General features: G+C 38.6%; 1 protein-coding gene across 3 annotated transcripts in view; it reads right to left on the bottom strand.

Moving 5' to 3' along the window:
• Positions 1 to 2,490: 2,490 nt before the first annotated feature.
• Positions 2,491 to 25,174, bottom strand: part of RFX3 (regulatory factor X3) — a 337,494-nt gene continuing 314,810 nt past the window's right edge. For all 3 annotated transcript variants that reach the window (XM_040244701.1, XM_040244629.1, XM_040244537.1), the window contains 2 exons: positions 13,872 to 13,914; positions 2,491 to 9,409 (listed from right to left, as the gene is read on the bottom strand). In XM_040244701.1, the coding sequence (XP_040100635.1) occupies positions 9,171 to 9,409; positions 13,872 to 13,914 (282 nt within the window). In that variant the 3' untranslated portion in view covers positions 2,491 to 9,170. The remainder of the gene's footprint in view (positions 9,410 to 13,871; positions 13,915 to 25,174) is intronic.

Here is a 25,174-nt window from a genome sequence, read left to right as displayed (position 1 = left end):
AGTGATGCAATGATAACATAAGTGCTTAGCGTTGTATTTGTAACTCTTATTCCAAGTTTAACTTTAGGATGACCACTTGGGGTACAAAATAGGTACTTGCCCAAAATGCCTTTGCAATTAATATGACCATTGCTGAGGGAAAGTTTCCAAATAATCAACTATCATTTTGCTGGGTAATCTATTTGCCAAATTATTCAGGAATTTTCTGAAGTGTTGATTTCTCTGCCTATAAAATGGTAAACAGTCCTAGATCAAACATAAGATGCCTTTAAAACAATTTTTTTTCAACTAATTTGTTTCCCGAGATTTGATTCAGAGTTTTTGAAGGAATTATAAATTGGTTTCGGCTTTCACAGAGTTCAGCAATGTGTTCCAAAAATAGTTTTACCATTTTAGGCTTTTGGAAATGTATGTAGAGAATGTGTTTATAGGAAAAATGGGATAAATGCACAGACAAAATGCACAAGAGGAGTTTGTAAGATTTGTAATGGCAGAAACCATGAACCTTAAAACTGTATAAACATTAGGTGCAATGAATTAAGGTATTCAATTCAAACAAGTTATTTGTTTATTAAATAATTCACCGCAAGGACTTCCCTGGTGGTCCAGGGTAAAGAAGCAGCCTGCCGATGCAGGGGGCACAGGTTCGATCCCTGGTCTGGGAGGATCATGCCAGGGGGCAACTAAGCCCATGCACAACTACTGAGCCCAGGAGCCTAGAATCAGCAAGCTGCAAGCACTGAAGCCCAGGCGCCTAGAGCCTGTGCTCACAACGAGAAGCCACTGCAAAGAGAAGCCGTAGCAACAAAAGAACGACCCCTGCTCATCACAGTTAGAGAAAGCCTGCTCGCTGCAAGGAAGAACCAGCGCAGCCTAAATTAGTTAGTCATAAAATATGCCAAGTACCATGCTACACAGAGAATTCTGCAGAGATCAAGACAGAGAGGTTCCTGAGGATTAAATTCCTGACTCACCTCTCCCATAGACTCAGGGAATCTACAGCCACAGATGGAACAAATTTCCTCTAATAAAACCCTAAAGGCTGGCTGAGCAACTGCGACATGTTGACTAAACCAGGAACAAAAATACATTAAACTGGGTAGGAGAGTCTGGGACACAACCTCACCTTAAACTTCATGCCCAACCCCAACCCCAACCCCACAATCAGAAGAGAACTCAAAATCCAGAACTACTGCCTGAGGAGCCAGGCTGCCCAACTTTTAATACCTTCGCCTCACAGACAAGCCCTTAAAATATCTAAACCATTTGAAAACCAACAAGAGACCCACAAGGCCCTAGCAAAACTGAGAAGGGCTCCTACAGGGCTAGAGCACCCAGACTCACCGCCTGTGGCTCCGTGCAGACTTGAAGTGAACGAGGACGCTTCTTTACTTCTATTACAAGTGGCGTGGAGTGTTTGGCCCACTCACCTGGGAACTACTGGCATCCTCTGGGACAGAAGGTAGGCACCATCCCCTCGCTCCAGCGCGATTTTTTTTGTTTTTTTTTTGGGTAGGTCTTTCTCTTTTCTTCCTGGCAGGTGCCCTCTTCCTTTGCTGCACTCCTGAGCCACTAGTAACTAGAAGGAAACTTTCATACCTGTCGGTTTGGTGGCTGCACACTGGGGACATGGCTCAGTCACGTGACTGGGGGCGGACGGGGGACTTGCAGTCCTAGACACCACAGGGCTGGAACAACGGCGAGACAGTCGTGCTGGGGGGACCGCCCCCAGGGCACTGCACAGACAGCTGACTGAGAGAAACCCCCAGACCTTCCTAGGAGCCCGTTTGCTGGTCTAGGAGCTCTGGCCTAGGGGCACCCTTCCTGCCTCAGGGAACAGAGGCTGGTGATCCCAGGCTTTGAGCTGTGCCTCTCTGCCTCTCTCCAGTTCACCAGTATCACTGGTCTGGCGCCTCATTTTGTGGTTGCCTCCAGAGAACCTCAGATTTCCAACAGAAACCAAGTCCAAAAACAAAAAAAGAGGTTAGAAACTGTGAACTCTTTTTTGTACAAAGTGTGAATTTTCCTGAATGTAAATACATAATTCAAAAAAGAAAAAAAATTAAGGCAGGGTATCTTAAGTGTATTAAAATGAATTTTAATAAACTGTTTCAATCTAAGCAAGAAACTTGGGTGCCAAATATCAATGTGAAGTGACACAAAACAAACACATTATGAACATCCAAAAATCTGGATTTACAATGGGCATGTTGACAGCTTTTGAAATTAAACAGCACTCAATCACTAATTTCCTTTGAGGGTAAGATTTGTACCCTGCTGGGCTTATAATTTTGTTTTCTCTTTTTGTGCTGTTCATGTGTAAATATTGCCAATTTCATTTGACACAAACAAGGAAAACAACTTAATTTTGTTTCTAAGCTAGTGAATGACAGACACCCTAGATGAGGCAGTGTAATATATGCTTCCTGGCAATGATATGAGGTATGTGAGTGTTTGGGGGTGGGGGAGGGAATCAAGCCATTTCAAATGTATTTGTAACAAGGAAACAAATTTATTGATTTTAAAAGACAAGACACCATTTTGTTTTGAAAAACACAAGGAAGCTAGCCTGAGTTCAAGTCTGAAATATTCAGAAAAATCCTACTAATATCTTTAGTATGTTCCAGTCATTTGTTTAAACAACACACTAAAAGTTAATATATATTTTTATAATTATAAAAGTTCCCCAGTTATTGTACAGTACACAATACAAATCGCCCACAAACTATTATTTAGCTCCTGCCAATTTTGAGAGGACATGATATACTAAAAGATTTAGCATTTCTCACAAAAATCACATCAGGAAATACGTATTTACAAAATCAAATACATTATACAAAAAACCATCACATGTTATTCGGTAAAGATGTTTTTAAATAATTAAAAAGTTTATTCAACTGTAGTCCAAAACTGGAAAAGAACATTACATTATCTCACACATACAATCTCTACAAAAGTTGCTTACCTCATTTACATAATATATTCAGTCGATTGTAAAATAAATGTTCAAATATCTCCTAGTGTTACTATGTTTCTGTGCTTGTGGGACTGAATAACGTAATCTGCCACTTACTAAGTGAAATTTAAATGATGGCACTTAAAAAAAAATACAATATTTTAAAAAAACACAATGAAATAAGTTTTACCTAGAAGGTACGAAAGCCCTGAGTGATAGTAGAATTACTGATTGGTAAGCACTACAATTAACCTAATTAAAAGTTTACCACCCCAGGCACAAATTTCCAAGTTTTCTCAAGGCACTCACTTATAGTTTCTGTAACCAACGCATTGGTCACCACCATAGGTCCCAATTGATGATGGAGATGAGAAAAAAATTTGCTTTGGTACAAAAGATGCTTTTTAAACGAATAAAATTCAATACCTCTGTTACTGGGTCATTTAAAATTGTGTTTAGCAGGTTAAAACAAGGCAAGTGTTTATTCAAAAGTATTAATTCATTGAAGGAAAAATTTACTTGGTTATCAACAGTCAATGGGAGTTTTCACTTTTTCTTTTCCTCCCCAGAATCATAATCCCTCTAATAAAGACTTGTCCTCATTACTGAGCTACATAAAAACAATCCTTACCAAAGATTTCATTACTCAGGGCTTCCAATCCCAACATCATAATTTATTTAAAAAAAACAAAGGAAAGAAGTGGAGGGGAGGGGAAAGGATCAAATACTAGAACCAAATACGAGACAAAATACATCTTTGAAAATAGGACATATTACCAATTACTTCAAACCAAAAGAAAAAAAAAAAAAAGAAATCCTAGGCAGTCACTTTGTAAGTGGCTTTTACTATTTAAGTAAAATTGGTAAACTAAACTCAGGTCTACTGGCACATAAAATCACTAGCAGCAATGATCAAGGCATGCAAACTTAGAAGCATTTACAGTAAATCATCATGAAGAATTCAAAAGAAGAGAGTTAAATTAAAACCCTTTGAGTATTGCATGTTAACACATGAGTAATTTGCATGGTTTGACTTCCTAAACTGCCTAAAAAAAGCAACGTTTACGGCAAACTTGCACTATGCTATGGATGTCCTTTCACCAGACATCAGAATAGGTTACACTCTATGAGCGCCTGGCTAGCGCAGCACAAGCACATCTGCAGACGATACGGCTCTCAAGTTCCCTTGAGCAGGGGACAAAGGGGGCCCAGTGCACGCAGAGAGGCCCTTGAACAAAGTTAGCAATTGTGTAAGCACACTGGCATTTACAGATACCAGAAGCAGTAGTCATAGCATCTCCTGACAGATGAGCTTACAATCAAGTGCCATTCTATCTCTATATAATTATTTTGACAAAGTATTAAAGTTTTGGAGCATAGATAAAATTATGCCCTACATGAAATTCCCAAACAATATTTTATGAGAGATCTAACTCCAAATAGCTTACCTGCCCCCATAGTTCAGCTTTTCTTTATCCACTCGTTTCTAAGGCTTCACTTACAACTGTACTTTCTAAAGCTAAATAAACGAGATCTTTTGTTCTGTTTGGGGTAAAAAAAAAAATGTAACCCTTTCTTTATCATACCTTTTAAAGGCAATCTAGGTACTTTCAATGTGCAGAGATCAGTAATGACATAGGTCTACGGGCCCATGTATTTGTCCTCCTTTTCTAGAGTTATGATGTGATGCTAGAAAAGTTGATTTTTTTTTTTTCTGTAAACAGTACACTTCCTTAGATGGCAGTGAATATTTGGGAATAAATATATCAAGCCCTCTTGAAGAAAATTAAGAGTTGTATATAAAATGCAAGTGTTCAGCATGGAAACACTTTATCTTCCTACCCCCCCTTTAAAAAAACAGCATAATTAGACATTTGGATATAGAGTATATTTTACCGGTCTAAGTCTAAATAAATGATCTGAAAGGCTTTTGTCCCCCATTGTATATCTTACAATGCTCAAAGGGTTAATACAAGGCATTACATTAAAGGGGTTTTCTAATACTAGAACTAAGCACTGAATTAATGCTTCTATTCCAGTTTTTAAAAATCACCAAACTTGCAGAAATACTAGGATTCCATTAATTGATTTGTTCTAACCACACACATGGAGGTTGATCTGATCTAGTGACAAGCCTAATTTTCAGTAGCACTGCATGTCAACCCCTCTCCCCCATGTTCTGGTGTGATTCATACAAATCATAAATTCTAACTTTAGTTTTTGATGATGATTATTTTTCTCACCAGGAATTTGGAGGAGGGGAGGTTATAACAAAGGTCAATTTACTGTAATATAACCACTGCCTCAAATTGTACACAAAGGTGACTTGCCAAAGTTTTTTACTTTCTACTTGTGTCCACACAAGGAGGACCAACATCACAGTGACCTACACTTTTTTTACACTAATGTTTCAAGCACAGCATTATTTTAGACATTTCAAATACATCTGAAGAATTTTTCAATTTGAAAATGCATCACAATTTGCACTTCTAGAGAGTGCGTTCATGTAAAAAGGTTCATGATTATGGTTATGAAACCATATTCAGTCCTGAATGACTTTGACAGCATTCTACAAGAACGTGTTCATTTTTACATGTCTACTACAAATCAAAGGCAGTCAATGATGCACACTACTAATTTTAGGTATGCAGTGTTAAAAATCATTTTCTAAAATTTACTTTTGTTTTTAAAGTACACCATCTAAAGAGAGGTGCATGAACCGTGCTATACAGTACAAGAAAAAGCACAAAAAGGAAAGCAGATTTCTGAAAAGGCAGTAAGACTTATACAGTCAGTCCAAACATAGTTTGGATGAGAATCCTGAAAAAGTGACCAGCCATTTGATATCCAGAGAAAAAATTTTAAATTGGGTCCTATGTTCCAAGGAGATTATTTCAGCCATTTCATCCCATTGTTCACTGGCTTTGTGAATGCAGATCTTTTGGGTATGATTCTCAAATTGTATCTGAAGGTCAAACTATACCCATGATACTCAATACTACTACGTGCAAATATCTTTTTAGAAACTTAAAAATAGCCAACATGTCCTCCTCACATTTTTCCTCACCGAAAATCTAGCACTGGGTCTACATAGATACTTTCATGACTAGTATTTTATTACAATGTCAAGAAATATTAAGAGGTCCTTAAAATGTGTACTTTCACTCATCAGTAAATCTACTCTGAGAGTGTTAATGTCATAATATTATTTAGAAAAGATAATCGTTTCTGTGAATAAAAAAATGAAAGAGTTCAATGTTTGCTCCAATTTACTCAACTGTATAAATGACACTTTTATTTTCTAATAATATTTCACAATTCAAAGTCAAAATTGTTTAAGCTGTGTGTGTCTTTCTGTGGATTACAGATAACTGGAAATAGCAGAGACCACAGATGTTATTTTATCTATTGGTCAGAACTGCCTACCCTAGTCACAAAGAATCAATGTTCCTGTGTTCATAAAAGACATTAGAATATTGTAATATTCATTGAAATGTAATAATATTTGATTCCTCTCATCTGTCCTAATTTAGAACAAACCGTGAACAACTGGAAGAGATGTTGAATCCTGGAGGTACCCAATCCCTAAATTCCATCAATCTAAATTTGCCCATTATTTATCAGATTCCTCTCATGACACAAATATATTCAACATTAAACAATGATAATAAATATTGAAAATCATTCAATGAACAAGATGAAACCAGTAAATACATTTGGTCCAATATAGATATAATATAGTTCTGGGGGTGGTGAATGGGAAAGTGAAAAAATTCAGAAAGGAGGGTCATAATGAAGAATGATTTTTTCCTTTTTAGACTTTAATTTTACCTGTAAACCTTTTCTAATGCACAATGAAGTAGATACACATCTTTGCAGCTTTAAGGTGTTTTGTTTGTTTGCCTTTGTGTGTGTGTGATAGTGCAAATTCATTGCCTTTTGGGGAGGAAAAAGGGGAATGATCATTAAAAGATATTTAAAGAAGGTGATGCTAGGATGCTAGTGAAGACTTTCAAATATGTGAGTTGTATGATACAAAATTTGAATCAATTTAAAAAATTATATCTAAATCTTTAAACTTAAGAAGCTTTGTTGATCTTAGTTATTTGAGTAGTCTAAGACAATCAGGTAACAGCAGCTGAAATGTACTACGTGTTACCCAATAAGCCATTTGGTATTTTCAGTTTAACAGATTAGATTGGCTCACTCTCTCCTTCCCACCCCACCCCCAACCCTAATAAAACTGAGAAGATAAACCTCTTGAGTTTAACATAGGCCTCATTAATAATCTGTAAATCATTTTGTGCTTTCCCTTTTTTTGGCTCTGTGTATTTGTATACTATTTATTTTTGCTAATTAGCTTTTTTAGAACTATTTAAATAAATGGAGGTGCCTGTTCTTTTTGTTAATAATTTGAATGCTTAAAAGAACCTCACTTTTCACATAAATTAAAATCGGGATGGGTGTATCCCCTCTGGGATCTCACCTTCTGACTTTGTAGCTGACTCCTGCCCATGGACACTCCCGTGTGCATGGGCACACAGACACTGAGACACACAGAGAAACATTTAGACTGAAAAGATGCACTTCAATAAGTACCTGCTTATTTTGTTAATTTTCTTAAATTATAACTAGATAAGAATGGTCTAAAACATATATGATTTTATGTAACAAAGTTGGTAATTAAAAATAGCCTGCTACTCCACAACAGCAATCTGATCCTAAATCTTTAAGCAATGTGATTTGTAATCAAGTAATCTTCAGCTCTAGGAACAAAAATAAATTCATGGTCACTCAAAGAGGGGAAGTGATTTTTGTTTTTGTTTTGCTTAGCTTTCCCTAAATTTCCTTTGAAGAACATGTTACCTGTCCTCACTTCGGCAATCTGAAAATGACAGGCACACCTTGTCAAATGGATTGAAAAGGAATTCACATGAACAAAATAAGCCTTACTAAACCTTAGCTTCAGTTCTGTTTTAAGGCACCATGTAATAGCCGAGGTACGATGATCCCTGATGTACATTCTTCAATGGCACTGGTCCACCCAGCCACCTATCCAAATCCGACAGAATTGGAGATAAGCAGCAGTGCGGTGTGCCAGTTACACTGCCTTCAGGTTATGTTTAAAATTTAAATCCACGTACTTTAGAAACCAGGAAATATTTTTGAAGGAAATAACGATATGCAGGTTGCTACATTCCTTGCATTCTATAAATTTTCTTTTACAATAGCAGCACACTGAACTACTATTAGGAAAAAGACCTGGAATAAAAGAAAGTCATCCAAATGGAATGGTTTCCTGTATGTCCAGCTCAGCATAAGTAGCGTGTACACTTAAAAAAAAAAAAAAGAAGTCAAGTCATTTTTTTCAGCTTCAGTATCTAACTATAACAGCCCCACTCAACAGCAGAATGCATCTGTGCAGTGGTCCCAAATACAGAATCAGTAGTCTTTAAACAGAGGAATTGGTATGCAAATAACAGTTAAAATTCAATGTTTAACGGAAGCTTGCATTAACATGGTTTAATAATTATGTACACAAATTATGTACTTATTAGCATAATCTCTTGCAATTCTGTCATTTACTCTGAACTGATAAATGCACAGCTCAATTTTTCTTCAGAGAAAAATAGATGACCTTCCCAACCCTCTAGCACTATAATAAAAATGCTTTGTATTCTCTCTCCGTACTCCAAAATGTTATCAAAATAGTGTCTTGTGGTTCTGTCCGATGAAAAGCACCTTTCAAAAGCAAATTTGATGCATCTGCTGCCAAATGTGCATGCCTCCAGTGTAAATCAAAGAAAATCATTTCTTTTGATATTTCACAGAAGTGCATCTAATTAAAAACTTACACATGAAATTATACACCAAGACTAACAATCAACAATAAAATATTTTAAGCTACAAAAATGTAAATTACTTTTTAATTATAAGAAAACAAAAACACTGACATTAAGTGTTGTAAAAATCCTTCTTGACACCCAAAACTAAGGGGAAAAAACTCATTATTAAGAGGCAAATAATTTTGTTTATGTTAAAAAAAAAAGACCTGGCAAAATACATACACCCATTCCATTTCACAACTCCGAAAAGGTAATGTTCAGCACAGATAGTATTTGACAACAGTCGACCTTCAGGCTTATTAAAATTTCAACTTAAGCCCAATATCAACAGGGTTAATGTTAGCTGGAAAAATACACTTTAATAGCCTTTAGACTGCAGTGTAGGTATTTCCTGTAGCGCTGCACTGTCTGATAGTCTGAGTACTTGTGACGATGTGCTCGCTGTGAATTGGATTCAGGAGGCTTGGCTGCACGCCACTCTCGAGAACGGGCTGCATGCAACCCACCGGAAACGCCTGGTTCAGCTCCGTTTTCTCTCTTTTGGCTTGAGGTTCTGAAGAGTCATCCAATTCCTCCTCCATTTCACTTTCCACTTCACTGCCTTCATCTGCACAAACAAATAATACCAAGACTAGTACTAGAAGACAAACTGGAAAAGAGCAATCCACACATGCTTTAGAAACACTTTAATATAGTACATTAGGAAATCAACTCCTTAGCCCTTCTTGGAGGACAAAGCTTGTGGGTTTTCCTTTCAATGGATTCTACCTGTGTCAGCGCCCTATTCTTTCAAACACAGCAAAGGTACTTTATTCTTGACCTGTTTGTGGCTCCTACCTTTAATAGGAGTTTCCTAAAGTTTTTAAATAGTAGCATAGCTTGTGTCATTTTAAAGTAGGCACTTTGGTACACTATGCTGGTTTGCAGGGAATGTTGAGCTGAAAAATGCTAACTTAAAAAAAAAAAAAGGAAGAAAGAAAAAATTACAGTTTCCTCTGAAGATCTACACTAGATATAAATTTCATCTGTGCTGATGTTAATACAGATAGGAACTATGTTGATTCACAAAATAACTACAGCATATATAAGCAGGGGCTGTGTATATACCTTCTGTGCACATGAATGTTGTCGATCACAATATTAATTAGATCCTTAACTTTCCTTACAAAACATTATGAAGACTGAGGCACAGTATCAGATTTAAAAAGCACAATGAATTTCCTTCCTAGCAACACTGATAGTCTCTGTTAATAGCTGGTATTCATTTCTGGAAATTAGGTGTATTAAGTAGTCACTATTACCTCCAAATTTTAATACATTCTATATTAACTAAAACATTGTTATAATGGAATACTATTTAATTTTTTCCAGCATGTGCTATTAAAATTCAAAAGCACAGCAGAGAGAGAAAATGGTCACACACAGCTTTACCACTGTGTAAGATTCTCCTCAGAGGAGTGGAGAGAATGCCTCTTAATGAGCGCTAAGTTTTAAACAGCTAGGGATATATTTTTGCTTGAGAAATCTTTTTATTGTAAATTCGCTGATGGTGCAGTGGTTAAGACTCTGCACTTTCACTGCTGGGGGCCTGGGTTTGATCCGTGGTTGGGAAACTAAGATCCCACAAGCTGTGAAGTGCAGTCGGAAAAAAACCTTTTTTACTTCATCTTCAATATGTTTTATTGTTTACCCTTCCCCCACAAAAAAACCCACATATAATTACACCAAAACCTCATTTATAAATAAAACAAATATATACTTACTCTTAGATATTTTTACTTTTTATGGTGACTTGTATTAACAGAATTAGATCTCCATTACATTCTATGGCATGTTACGTATGAGTGTGTAACGGCTGCTGCTGCTGCTAAGTTGCTTCAGTCGTGTACAACTCTGTGCGACCCCAGAGACGGCAGCCCACCAGGCTCCCCCGTCCCTGGGATTCTCCAGGCAAGAACACTGGAGTGGGTTGCTATTTCCTTCTCCAATGCATGAGAGTGAAAGGTGAAAGTGAAGAGGCTCAGTCGTGTCCGACTCTTCACGACCCCCTGGACTGCAGCCTACCAGGCTCCTCCATCCATGGGATTTTCAAGGCAAGAGTACTGGAGTGGGGTGCTATTGCCTTAACTGAAAAAGTCAGTTGGACTCTTTCTAAAAGGTGTTGAGGCTAGTTTTGCCCTTTGAGGGCACATCTGCATAAGTTCTGCTAATATAGCTCTCAACATAAATGGGCTCCTTGACTTTTCTCCTTTTCCTATCAACTGGTGCAAAGATGGCTCCAGAGAGAAATGATGAAGAATAACAGAGCCTCCATATGTGGTTGTGCAGGTTGAACAGTGTGTGGCTGCCAGGAGCAACATTTCTGGGAATGCTGGGTGATTAACAAGGTTGATATTAGGTAATATCGACTAGAAATGATATCTGTACTGCATTAAACAATATACAGAGAAGTTCTCTTAGAGGAGGCAAGATATCCTGGCTCACCTACTTATCCAGTTACCTTTTGCCTCTGGAAAACGGACTTGATGATAACACTGCACTTTGTCAGAACATATCCAAAGGTCTGGAGGGCTGCAGCAGAGGACTACATTCCATAGACATTTGCTTCAATAAGAGGATCTGGTGGTTTACATGGTAAAGAATCAGCCTGCAATGCAGGAGACCCATTGATCCCTAGGTTGATCCTTCGGTTGGGGAGATCCCCTGGAGAAGGGAACGGTTACCCATTCCATATTCTTGCCTGCAGAACCCCATGGACGGAGGAGCCTGGTGAGCTATTGTCCATGGGGTCCCAGAGTTGGACATGACTGAGCAAGTAATACTTTGATTTTCATGATAGCTTTGTGGTTTTATATATATATATATACACACATATATATATATGTATATATCAACAAAAGTAGGTCTGGAAGGGTCCTCTCATTAAATTCTTAATGTTTAAAATCAGAAGTGTCTTAGGCTTTTGACTATGAAGTTTTCACTTTCTATACTTTCTACTTCTCTGCATTATTTGAAATCTTTCTACAGAGCTAATATTACTTCCATTATCTGGAAAAAATTAAATTCTCATATTATGTCAAAAAACCCACAAAAATTTCTTAAAAGATTTCACATTCAAGCCTTAGGTTCTGAATATGCTAGTGTGGCTATGTCTCAAGAAGCATCCAGTTGGGAGTGAATGGGACCAGCAGAGCCACCCAGGAAAGAGAGGGCGAGTCGCACTGCTTCTTGGCTCCATCTCCACCAACTTTCCTGTGACTAGAAAACAGTGCCGAAATAATAAATGAGGTAGAAGTAAAAGAAAAAAAAATCATTTCAAGCAGGCAGGCATGCGGAGAGAGAGTGGGATGTCGTGAAACAGGCAATGGGGTGAAGGACAGAACAGACTCTCGTGTTTTTGAGGCCACCCTGCTTCAGGCCCACTCATGAGTGACAGGGCTCTTTCGGACAGGCTACACAGGAGCATAAAAGCAAGCCCTTTCTCTAGTTCCCACAGACAGTTTACGCTTCTATAGAGACTAAAGATAAAATTCAAGTCTTTATAGAAAGACTTCTATAAAATTCAAGATATTTCCTAGGAACCTACTTGAAGTTGTGGGAATTTGGAACAAAAGAACAAAAAGTAGGTGTTACTGAAGTTTATTAAAGACTTTGGTTCAACACTTGACAAAGAAGACTGGCTGCCAGCCAGTGTCTGGTCCAGAAGCAACATTCCTAGGACACCTCCAGGTACCCTGGGATGAAATCCCTGAATCTGAATTAGAAGGCTTTATCAGTGCATCATCAGGGTTGTCTTATGTTGTACCTGGGTTTCAACAGCTACTTTTCCTGCTCTGAAATGACAAACTGACCTCATCATTGATTTACTTTTCTGATATTTCATCAGTTAATCCTAAATAATATATATTTGCAGCTATTTTATAGGGGCTATCATTTTCTACTTTTCCTGTTTTGCTATTATTGAGCTATTATGTGTATTATTAAAATGGGAATTGAAGTGTACATGGTTGATAAATAGTGACAGGAGTTTAATGTGGGAGTGATATTGATTCACATAGGACTTTCCCGGCACATGACTGTCTCCTACCACCAGGAAGGCTCGGAAGCTGAACACTGAGGACCCTGGTACAGAATGCTGCAGAGAACAGCACAGCACCTTGTGTGTAGATTTCCTACATCCTTCCTCATGCCTCAGCTTCCCCACTGGCTCTGTCCTGCAAGGGCTAACAGTATAGTTCTTCCCAATCTTTGTACACTTTGACTCCAAAACTCAATTCCTTAAACCTCAAGATGTCTTCACTTTGTGTGTGTGTGTGTGTGTGTGTGTGTGTGAGAGTGTATTTTAAGAAAGGTGTACTTCCTTAAAGGTGTACTTTCTGCAGTGCTTATTAGAAATTTTACATTAAAATAAAATCTGAGTTAGAATTTTTTTTCAGGAGTGTTTGTGTGTTCTATTCCAACCTCATTTCCCCTTGAGCCCTTCTCTTTTTACTCTGGTGTCACAGGTTGTGAGTTTCTTCAGAATTATATATTGGGTTGTCATATTAGAATGGCAACGCTAATATGAAAATTCAAGAAGTATATATGTTATTCCCCCAATACTGATTGTGCTTTTATAGTAAACTTCACTATCTCTGAGTTCCCTTTCTACTGAAAAGTATGAATTAGTGACTTGGGTAGGCTGAGGAATCTTTTTCTTGCCGAGTGAGCCTTGAATAAAACTATTTGACCCAATTTTATCACTTTTCTCCAGGACTTCGGTGAAGGCCAGAAAGAATTTCTTGTTACTTGTAATCAACTGCAGGCAAAAAGTCAAGAAGAGTTTAAACTGCATTTAAATTCAATTTTTGCACTTAATATACATAACATAAGGAAAGCATAGAACTGGAGAAACAGTGAAGTATTTCAAAAGACACAGCTGTCACAGTCATCAAGGATTCTATGCCATTTCCACAGAATGGAAACGTACATGTACATATACTCTATATATGTACACATACTGCATTTTCCTCTGAAAACTTCTTACTCAAAAAAAGTCCTTAAAAATGTACATTATTTTCAATTCTTACCTTTATCCAGATTTCCAGGAGACACAGCATTTAAATCACCAAACTGCAAAACAATAGTCATTTGTGCAACAGTTACTACCAGGTGGAATAAAATAATATTCTAAGAGACTGTAGTAAAAACACCACAATGTGACTTTTTAAAACTGTAAACTCGTGACCATTTTGATCTCTAACTACATGGATCACCTAATTTTCCAATCAAACCCGTCGAATTTGAACAGTTTAAATTGTGTCACAATTTAGCTGTCTTAGCCTCTTCACAAAAGGATAACAATTTTCTCTGCCTTCCATGCTCCATTTTACTTTTCATTAGTTGAACCCAGCAGTGAAGAAGTAGGGGCCTGGCTGACCTGGAAGAAGATGGATGTGGTAGAATAGATTTGGTAGAATAGATTTGGAAACGCTCTGATGAAGCAGGACGCATCAGCTCCACCCCCGTTAACTCCGAGTCCACCAGGAGTCTACATTACAGAAATGTGGTCCAGCCACATGTTTGAACTCCGCTTTTGGAGTTTTTATTAGTAGAAGTGAAAAACAATAGGAGCCCCAACAACTGAGAGTATTTATTTTTATGAAACCTTTGAGACTTCTTATAATTTGATCTTTTTATTTACTAAGATACAGGGTCCAAAGGGCTTAAAACAATATGGAACAATTAATATTATTCAGCTTAGACTTTATTTTCTACCTTGGTTCAAAAGCTTAATGATATTTTTACAGTGAAAAAGTACACTTTGAGATTCTCAGGATGAACAAAGATGGATACACTGAAAAACCCTGAAGAGCAGAGGTAGCGAAGCTAATCAGGAAAAGCTGAAGTGAAGTCTCATAGCACCTGCTTTTCAAATGGTAAACATTACTGTTTTGAAAGCTGAAGATTCAGAATAAGTCATTAGTAGAAATTCAGATTTCTCAAAAAGCTTAGAAAGGGTAAGAGAGAAATTCTACTTACATTTGGAAGTTTGCTTATAAAAAGTTCCATGATAGTGTTTTTTTCACCTACAAAGTATGTCTACAAAGTAATAAAACTAATCTTATTTTGCAAACATACACACATTATTAGTTTTTACCTAGACATGTATTGTTCTTCACAGTAGCTACCTTAGGGGCCTCTACATTTATTCCAAGTTTTAAGATTCCGAATTCCTCTTTGATAATCAATGTCAAGAGTTAGTTTATGTATTATTCGAGAAAGCCCATCTTGTTGTTTGTACATCAAACAACCACCCCAAATACTCTGCATTTTCTTCACTGTGTTTGATCTAAGATGATTTTTGATTACTCATCAAAGTCAAATGTATCTCTACCACAATTCTGGGTATCCAAAATAATGTGTCATCTTGCACTTTATTATTTCTTAGCAGGTTCAGAGGCAGTTTTAAAAAACAGCATTCCACAACATTGTAAGCCATGAGGTTATTAATGGAACAAACGTGTAGCCTCCCTAGGTGACTGCTTTGAAAGGGACAAGCCCTCCTGGACGCATAACTCTCAGCATGTTTGTTTGAAAGACTGCCCCATCGCCTTACATTTATATCCCTTGGGCAGTAAATACAAAATCATAAATAAGTACTGAACGGTTGTTTTTAAGTTGTTCCTGTTCACATGGCTCAGAACCTTATGCTAGTCTAAATAAACACCACAGTTTAAATTATATAGGATTTCTTGAACTAGAGAATAGAAGTACTAAAAATCACAACAGGATTTTCTTTACCTATTTTTGGTATTATTTAAATATTTTAGGACTATAAATAGAGAATGCTCAAAGCTGAAAGGTCAATACGTTATTTCTATTTGACATACAGAATTAGAGTTTTATTTCTTGTAAATGAGTACTTAACAACACTTAGGACCCCATACTGGAAACAAGTTGGCACTGATGAATCTAAGCATACTTCTATACCTATAAAAAGTGAACACACCATTTGTTTTTGATAAATCCTGTGAAGTTTTTTGAAATGAAATTATTCCTGCTACTGGTGATCAATAATACCATGCAGAGTGGCTAAAACCAAACTCTGGACACATCTGAAAATTTTTCCTCAAACACTGCTTTTTAGTTGCTACAGTTTAACTGAAAATATAACATCTTAATATAGATATTTTTCTTGAAAATTTCTGCTTAATTTGAATGAATGTATCTGATTACTGGGCTTCCCTGGCGGCTGCAGATAGTAAATCTGTCTGCAGTGCAGGAGACTCAGGTTCCCAGGTGGCGCTAGGGGTATAGAGCCCACCTGCCAATGCAGGAAACATAGGCACTGGGGGTTCGATTCCTGTGTCGGGAAGACCCCCTGGAAGAGGGCATGGCACACACTAGTATTCTTGCTTGGAGAATCCCATGGACAAAGGAGCCTGGCAGGCTACAGTCCATAGGGTCGCAAAGAGTCAGACACGACTAAAGCGAAGACTCAGCATGCACGCACACACATCTGATTACTCAGGATGATAAAAATAAAAACCCAAACAACTGAAATCTGTGATTGTTATGCTCATGAGCAAATAAATATTTGCACACTCAATGCTGCAGGCTTGTGACCACATACTGTGGGGGACAATGTACCAATAATAATAATAATCTCTGAGACACTGCCAATGCCTCTAGGTGTCTCTGGGATTAATTACGAAGTTAATCCCAGGGTAGATTTAAAATAAAAATCTTGTGAATAAGAGATTTTAATATCTCTATCTAGTGCAAGGTAAAGGCTTTTATATGCATTTTATGGGTGAGGAAACAATATACACATATTAAGGAAAAAAATCACTTTAATCTTATAGGTAGATTAAGATTAGGCAAATCAGTTCATTCACTCAGGATTCAAAAAATATTTACTAAGAGCTTACTATGTGCTAGACACTCTGCCGGCCAGTTCCAGTCAGGTTAGTCTGGAAATACTCCCTCTTTCTGAAGGTGAATATCAAAATTTGCTTATGTTGGAAAGGACAGGTGGTTTAGCCAAAAATGAAGGCAGCCTGGGAAACCTTCAGGAAGGTTTTAAAGTACAGGGTTATTAGAAAGGGAAATCAGTTGCAGGGGGAATTGGAGTGAGCAGCGGGTAAAGTAGCAGGAAGGGAAGGGAGGTAGGGAGGACTGAGGGTGGGCATAAGGAAGACAGAATCCCAGATGGGAGAGAGACCACATGGACCTAAATGAGGCCAGGACAAATCGGAGAGTAGAGGAGAGACATGATACAGATGAACAAATGGAGGTTGGCAAGAAGGTCCAGAGATCAGCGTAAGCTTACGCTTCAGAAATCAGAAAAACGGTTACTGTTTTCTAACTTCCCTTGCTGCAGAGGGGACTGGAGGGGACTGCTATTCACCAAGGTGACTTCTTAACAATTTATAAAGCACTGTCATGGTTTAGTAGGTGGTTGGTTTCCTCTCAAAATTAAGGAGACAAATATCGCCTTCTCTATGTCACTTCCTCAGAGAGCCTTTTCCTCACAACCTTAAGGATCACTGCCTCACAAAACAGAGAAGGCGATGGCACCCCACTCCAGTACTCTTGCCTGGAAAATCCATGGATTTTTTTCCTGGTAGGCTGCCGTCCATGGGGTCGCTAAGAGTCGGACACGACTGACCAACTTCACTTTCACTTTTCCCTTTCACGCATTGGAGAAGGAAATGGCAACCCACTCCAGTGTTCTTGCCTGGAGAACCCCAGGGACGGGGGAGCCTGGTGGGCTGCCGTCTATGGGGTCACACAGAGTCGGACACGACTGAAGTGACTTAGCAGCAGCAGCAGCATCACAAAAAAAGTTTATGAATTTGGCAAGGTAAGGAGCTTAATCTTACAGCTGTTGAAAACACATTAATCTGTTTAACATTATATAGGAAATATGATGGTGTTAGACCACCAATTTCCTAAATATAGCATTGAGCATGCAATATTGAGACCAGATATTCTGACCATCAGTTTAAGAAGGGAGGGAGTTAGGGAGCAGCAGGGAGAGATGGAAAGGGGGAGAAGGTCAAAGAGAGAGAATGTTCCATACAAGGAGGAGAGAATATAAATTAAGGGACTTAACATGTGCTCTGGGGTAGAAAGCATATGGCCTTGTATGTACACAGGAATTAAAACTATCGGCCATATAGATAAATAGGGGACATTCTAAAGCAGAAACTGAATGGGATGCAGAGAAAGCATATCTGTTATTTTTAGGAAGACAGACTTCTTAATCTTAGAAACTGTTTCCTCCAGGCCTTACAAGGGGTCATAATAATGAGCATGCTCCTAGACAAGAGCAGACTGAAAAATGTGTGGTCAAGGCAGCCAACAGGTATCTGCTAGACCATGAGTTCACGACGAGTAGTAATGGCCAGGAAGTATAAGTGGGAGACCTGTCGGCTCAGCCAGTGTGACCACAGGCAGCATCCTTGGGAGCAACCCTGAGTATGACCCTGACTTGCAGCCACGCAGCTGAGAAGTGGTTCATCACAGGACTGTGATGCACAAGCACAGGCATCAAGAGAGGAAGCAGGCTTGGCACAGGAGAACGCAGTCCACAGATCTACTCCAGAGACCACTACACGCCAGATCCAGCAGCAGTGAACTTTCCACAGGGAGGGAGGCAAGCTGTGTATTCTAATAGCTGGAAACTGAAGCAATGCAGAGGAGGCCAGGGGGCCCAGACAGCAAGCTGGGGAGGCTCCACGGGAGCCCACAACACAGAGACTAGGGACAGAAGGAAGGTGTCCAAAGCCTGAGACAAAGACCTCACTCACTGGGATGCTGGAAGAGTTTACCCCATCCTGGGGAGGGAGGATTCATCAGGAATCATGACATCATCTGGGCAGCCAGGGAAAATCTGCAAGGTATGTTAATGTTCCATTTGGGAAAACTGTGTGTTCCTTGGCCATTTTTTCACTCTAGAAGTAGACTTTTCTATGTATTTCCAAATAGCTTTACTGAAGCCTGCAAAGATGGGTAAGATTTCTGCTAGTCTGCTTCACGCCAAGGAAAACTCTGCCAAACGTTCACTGTTGGTTCTGCCCTTTCAGGCTAGCTGGCTATCCTGGCAACTTGTGCTGTTGGCTACTCTATACCCAGGTAGCTTATTTTTATCATGATTCTGACTCCTCAGGATTTTTTCCCTTCTGTGTCCCTAGGGACACAGTAACTTATCTGCCTTTACATGGTTTCAAAATCTCTAAGAAGTTAAACAAACTACTACAGTAATTTGTAGCAGCATAGTGGCTCAGACAGTAAAGAATCTGCCTGCAATGCAGGAGACCTGGGTTCGACCCCTGGGTGGGGAAGATCCCCTGGAGAATGAAATGGCAACCCACTCCAGTATTCTTGCCTGGAGGATTCTGTGGACAGAAGAGCCTATAGTCCATGGTGTTGCAAAGAGTTGGACATGACTGAGCAATTAACACTTTCACAAGAATATATTTACAGCACAGGGAAATAAAGGCATTAGTTTGTAATGACTTTAAATGGGGAGTAAAATCGATAAAAAGAGTGAATCACTATTCTGTCCATCTGAAATTAATATTGCCAAGCAATTATATTTCAAGAAAAAAACCTCTAAGAGGCAGTCATGAGTGAGCAAGCAGGTAGTGAAGAAGGAGGAATACAGGCCTTAGATGCTTTTGAGGAGAAAAGTAATTTCAAAACAGGAACATTTAATGCTACCACTAGGTCAAACCAAGAGGGCCTCTGTCCTGAGCCCCACGTCACAGAGGGCCCTGCTTTGGGTTTCCTATGGCCGTGGCCCTCCCCACAGGGCAAGGGTCACAAGGTGCCCTCCAGGAGCCTGTATTTTACTCCTACCCCTCAGACCATACTTCTGTTATCTGAGATCCCAGAATTTCCTGCCTAAAACCCCAAAGTCCCCTTTCAGGCCTGTACAGGTCTCTTTCTAAGTCCACCTTTTGGAAGAAAGAAGGAATAGCTGGTGTGGGGGTTGGTGTAGGGGAAGCAGCAGCTATTTGCAGAAGATAGACAAAACCTGAACACTGGACCAAGGTGTCCACAAGCATGAGCACAGGCTCTTCACAATATAGGCAGGGAATGATACCTAAGAGAAGAGAAGTGGTCTAGGGGACAGAGGCTGGGCCATGGCTCAGCTATGTCTATGTCACCATATTCTGATACAGAACTAGGAGTAGCCTAAGGATTTTAAATTTAAATCCAGTCTTCCAAATTATTATCAAAATATATTTTTCAACCTAGATGGATAGAACAGGTTTTATTTCTAGTTTGATTCATAACTTTTAGAATATTCAGATGTAGGGTACCATAGGCCCTGCCAATGTTTGGAGGGGGTGCCCGGCAGTATACCCTTTATGCAAATAAAACTATAGGCTGATAAGAAAGAACCTTGGTGCTTTTAACTACAGACAGGCTCCCACTGAGGCCACCTTCACTATCTGTCAGAAAACCGTAGTATTAATTTATTCTGTCAGAGGAGCACTTCTTATTTTGATTATGCCACTTCCCCTTTTTGAAAATTATTAACTGGGGAGACAAGGGTGATGAGAGTGTAGAAACATGTTGTCTTTATAACAAGAAGACTTTTACCACTAGAGTGAATCAGATTTGAAGCACTTGTAGGATTATCACACCTGGCCCATATATATGTTGAAAGTCTCTCATACTTATATGAAAGTATATTTTAGTACAGTGATGGTGAAAAGCAGAAAACCATTCCTGTGAATTAAGGAGCTTACCCATCTCAAACAAGGACTGTTTTTTTTCCCAGGAGGACCAGCGACCACCATCTTCACCTGTGTCTGTGAGCAAAAATACCAGGAAGACAACGGGCAGGGCCAGACACATGGGCTGGGTACAGGAAGACAGTGTGGCAAGGAGGCCAGCAGGGGGCGCTGTCATGCTTAATCTACGCCTGGGAACTTTCCACACCTAGCTGATTCCAATGCTGGGGCTACCAGCGAACTGTTTCTAAGCGAAGAGCCCAGTGGTGGACATTGTTGAAGAGGACAGTGTGCTGAATTTCCCTTCCTATTGTCTACACTGACCATTTTAGTTCTTGAAAAATGTCCAGAAATCTTGGATTTCGATTTTCTTCTCTTTGCCCACTTCCAAACTCTCTGGGAAAACCATGCTCCAGTTGTAAGCACTCATGAAAACCCAACTTCATACAGAGGCTCTCTAAAATACTGAAGGCATACTCTGGGGAGAGGGAGCACATCACCCTCTAGGAGCTAGTCTAGGAGCTTTATTTTCCTGATATGGAAACCCAGTATGTTCATCATGAAATGAAATGAGACATTCTGTTAACTGGTATTCTATCATTTTTTCTACTTCCTACCATGAATGAGGGCTTCCCTTGTGGTTCAGCTGGTAAAGAATCGCCTGTGATGCGGGAGACCTGGGTTTGATCCCTGGGTTGGGAAGATCCCCTGGAGAAGGGAAAGGCTACCCACTCCAGTATTCAGGCCTAAAAATTCCATGGACTGTATAGTCCATGGAGTTGCTAAGAGTCAGACATAACTGAGCAATTTTCACTTCACCATGAATGAAGGATTGATGCTGAAGCTGAAGCTTTAATACTTAGGCCACTCGATGCAAAGAGCCCACTCACTGGAAAAGGCCAGTGGCTCAGAAAGATTGAGGGCAGGAAGAAAAGGGGATGACAGAGAATGAGATGGTTGGATAGCATCACTGACTCGATGGATATGAGTTTCAGCAAATGCCAGGAGATGGTGAAGGACAGGGAAGCCTGGCACGCTGCAGTCTGTGGGGCTGCAGAGTTGGATGTGACTTAGTGCTTGAATGACAACAACAATCTTGAGTGAGTATTTTGGGGGCATCTATTGCTGCACTGTGTTTAGACCAGATCTCTAAGCAAAACTCCATTCCCTGAAGAGCATGTGAGGAGAGGTTAGAGCCCAGAGGAAGCCACGAAGGAAACCAAGTAGAGGAAGTTAATGTACAGGGATCCAGCCCAGAGGGACAAGGTTGCAGCTCTGAGGTGCTGAGTCAATAGATGCTTTTATCAAATGCGAGGAGAGTAAGGAGCAGAATGATAAACCAGGAAAGAGGAAAAAAATTGGAAAGTATTTACAGAGGTAATTCTTAGAAACTTGGAGGATGAAGTGTAGGAGAAAGGTTTTCCAGGGGCTCACTTTTATCATTTATTTTCAAGTTGTTAGAACTGTGCTAATGTAGAGGAGCAGATTTACAGCTAAGAGCAAACTGCAAATTCTAAAAACATAATTTTGATTTAGGTCTAGTCTGTGGGTGGGTACAGAGGAACTGAAGGGTATAATTTGTTGTTGTTGTCGTTTTCTGGCAGATTAAGCTTTCCAATTGCAATCTGCTTAGACTAATACTCTATTTAGTTTGCTAACTAACAAAAAGTGGAAAGGGGAAGGGTGGTAGGACTATCAAGATGCAACCTGCAAAACAGAGGAAAGAAGCCTTGTCCTGGAACAACATAATGCAAGCTTTCACGCCAGGCATCTAGTGTGTGTATGACTGTGAGTGCGCATGCATTTGGGGGGAGTTGTAAAGGACAGAAATAAATGAGTCCCTGTTTTGAAACTATCTATAAACAATTTATGCAGTGAAAAATTAAAATGTGGATTGAACTCATCTGGCTATCTGGGGTGAGATTGACCCACTTCCTACAGTCAGCTCTACCACTGACTAGTTCTGACACTGGGTGACTTTCAACCTGTATTTTCCTTATGGGTGAAATGGGGACACGAAGAGATCCTCTGCAAGATTTTGGTGAATATTAAATAAGAATGTGAGGCATTCGGCACAGCAACTGTCACTAGGCCAGTCCTTGATTAGAAAAAAATATTAATAAAAAGTAAGCTTTGTTATAAATAATACAACTTTTGACAGTACTCATTATACTTGTTAAGTCACTACTGTTTCGAGATGTGTTTTTTCCGGCAAATGATTTTAACTTGTGATGTAATTCCTTTTAAAATATTCTATAACAAGTCTATTATTCAACAAGTACATTTTCAGTGTATTCCCTTGGTGCACTAGAATAATAGCGCTCACTGAAATCTGTTTATCATTCATTTGATTTTGAGCATTCATGCTTGTTTACAATGGTTGTACTTCTATCAAATGGAACTTTTTCACTCAATTTTTATCCTAAAGGCTTGTCTATGAATTATTATTGCTCTTCTCCACTTTTTAGGTTTTAAACAGTTTTTTCCCTTTCCCTCTGAGTATATCAGTATTACTGAAGCCAAGACAGTTTTCTTTCAATGGTAAATCCTTAAGAGTGCCTTAATTTTTTCACTAAAAATATTACTAAAATATTATATTTTTAATATTGATATTCACAACTAAAAATTAAAGCATGTTTTGGTTCCTAATTTTATTTTAAAAAGTTGATTAGATAGATGTCTTAGATATTCTATTAAGTATAATTAAATTATGATAAAGACAATTTAAATATACTTAATACATTAAACATGTTTGTCACAAAAAGTCATTTTATGCAGCAATACAAATTTGTAGATTCAATGACTATATTAAAACAACGTATATTTTAAAGTAATAAAGCATTTTTGCCATAAACTTCCAAATATACTTCAAATAGTCATAAAATCCAAATAAATGGGTATTTTTCTGCTCAATTTTCTGTGTCAAAGCTGCACAGAAAACCTTATAATTTTTAAAAGAATTTAACAAGTGTGCAAACAGATGCAACTTGTTTATTTTATTCCTTCTCTTAAAATTTTATCACTGCCAGAAAGTCTATTGGCATATTTATAATATTTAAATAAAATTCAAAAAATTGCATAAATTTTAGCAGTAAATAAATTGTTTCCTTTTTATCACCCAGACAAAAAATAAAAATAATAATGTCATTTTTGAAATGCAAATACTTGAAATAACTTGCTAGTTGGTGTTATGTAGTAGCAGGCTGACATTTAGAAGAAAACTCATAGTGGTGATGCTCTTTTATTTGGGAGTTCCATTACATGGTAGCCTTCATTTCAGCAACTGAAATAGTGCTACAGGGAATGCAAAAACAAAACTGTATGTTTGTATACAATGTTTACATGTAAAACATGATGTATTGGTCTCTCTTGCTTGCTCAAATAATGTAAATAATTTTAATTTAAAAACATGTATTGAATTCACATTAATGAAAAGATATATTGTCCCTTAAGCTACTTTAATAGGGAAACCTTTCCCCTTGTGTCTGGATCTATTTAGCTGATTCTCTCTTTAGTCACTAAGTCATGTCTGACTCTTTGCGACTCCATAGACTGTAGCCCATCAGGTCAGGCTTCTCTGTCCATGGGATTTCAAGGCAAGAAGACTGGAGTGGGTTGCCATTTCCTTTTCCAGGGGAACTTCCCAATCCAGGGATTGAACCCATGTCTCCTGCATTGCAGGCAGACTTTTTATGGCTGAGCCACAAGGGAAGCCCCTTAGCTGTCTGATATCTGTCCCACATACAACACCTATAAATGCAAAACAAAAGTCCAGTAAGTTTGTGACTATTTTTCCATTTTCCCATCACTGATATCGAACTATTCTTGCTTCAGTCTCACTCTATCCTGCAGCAGGTAACAAACATGGCGGAATATAAGCAAGGGTTAATCATGCCAGGATGCTTGGCTTCCGAACCTGATTTTATAACCTAGTAGCTGTGTGACTCTGTGTGACTTGATGGCTCTGTGTCTCATTTCACTGTTTGTAAAATGAGTTAAAAATAATATTCACTCACAAATGAATATTATTCCTTAAGTATTATTAGTATAATAATAATAACGTATTATTCTTTAAGTATTCATGTCTGACTCTTTGTGACATCATGGATTATACAGTTCAGGGAATTCTCCAGGCCAGAATACTGGAATGGGTATCCTTTCCCTTCTCCAGGGGGTCTTCCCAACCCAAGGGATCAAACTCAGGTCTCCCACATTGCAGGCATATTCTTTACGAGCTGAGCCACCAGGGAAGCCCTAAGTATTCCTATATCTCTTTAATTTTTCTTTGCAGTATTTCTCAGAATTTATAGCTATATAGTTATGTGAACATTTAACAAATATGTATCCACTACTAAAATATAAGTTCCATGAATGCAGTGTCAAAATTCATCTTGTTCCTTACTATATTCTAAACATTATAGAATAGATGTGTAAGACTGTGTGGATCATGACAAACTGTGAAAAATTCTTAGAGATGGGAATACCAGATATCACCTTACCTGCCTCCTGAGAAACCTGTATGCAGGTCAAGAAACAACAGAACCAGACATGGAATGACAAACTGGTTGAAAATTGGGAAAGGAGTACGTAAAGGTTTTATATTGTCACCATGCTTATTTAACTTCTACGCAGAGTACATT

Source organism: Oryx dammah, unplaced genomic scaffold, assembly GCF_014754425.2.
Source record: "Oryx dammah isolate SB20612 unplaced genomic scaffold, SCBI_Odam_1.1 HiC_scaffold_1, whole genome shotgun sequence".
Classification (NCBI taxonomy): domain Eukaryota; kingdom Metazoa; phylum Chordata; class Mammalia; order Artiodactyla; family Bovidae; genus Oryx; species Oryx dammah.
This window is presented reverse-complemented; position numbering and strand designations above follow the sequence as displayed.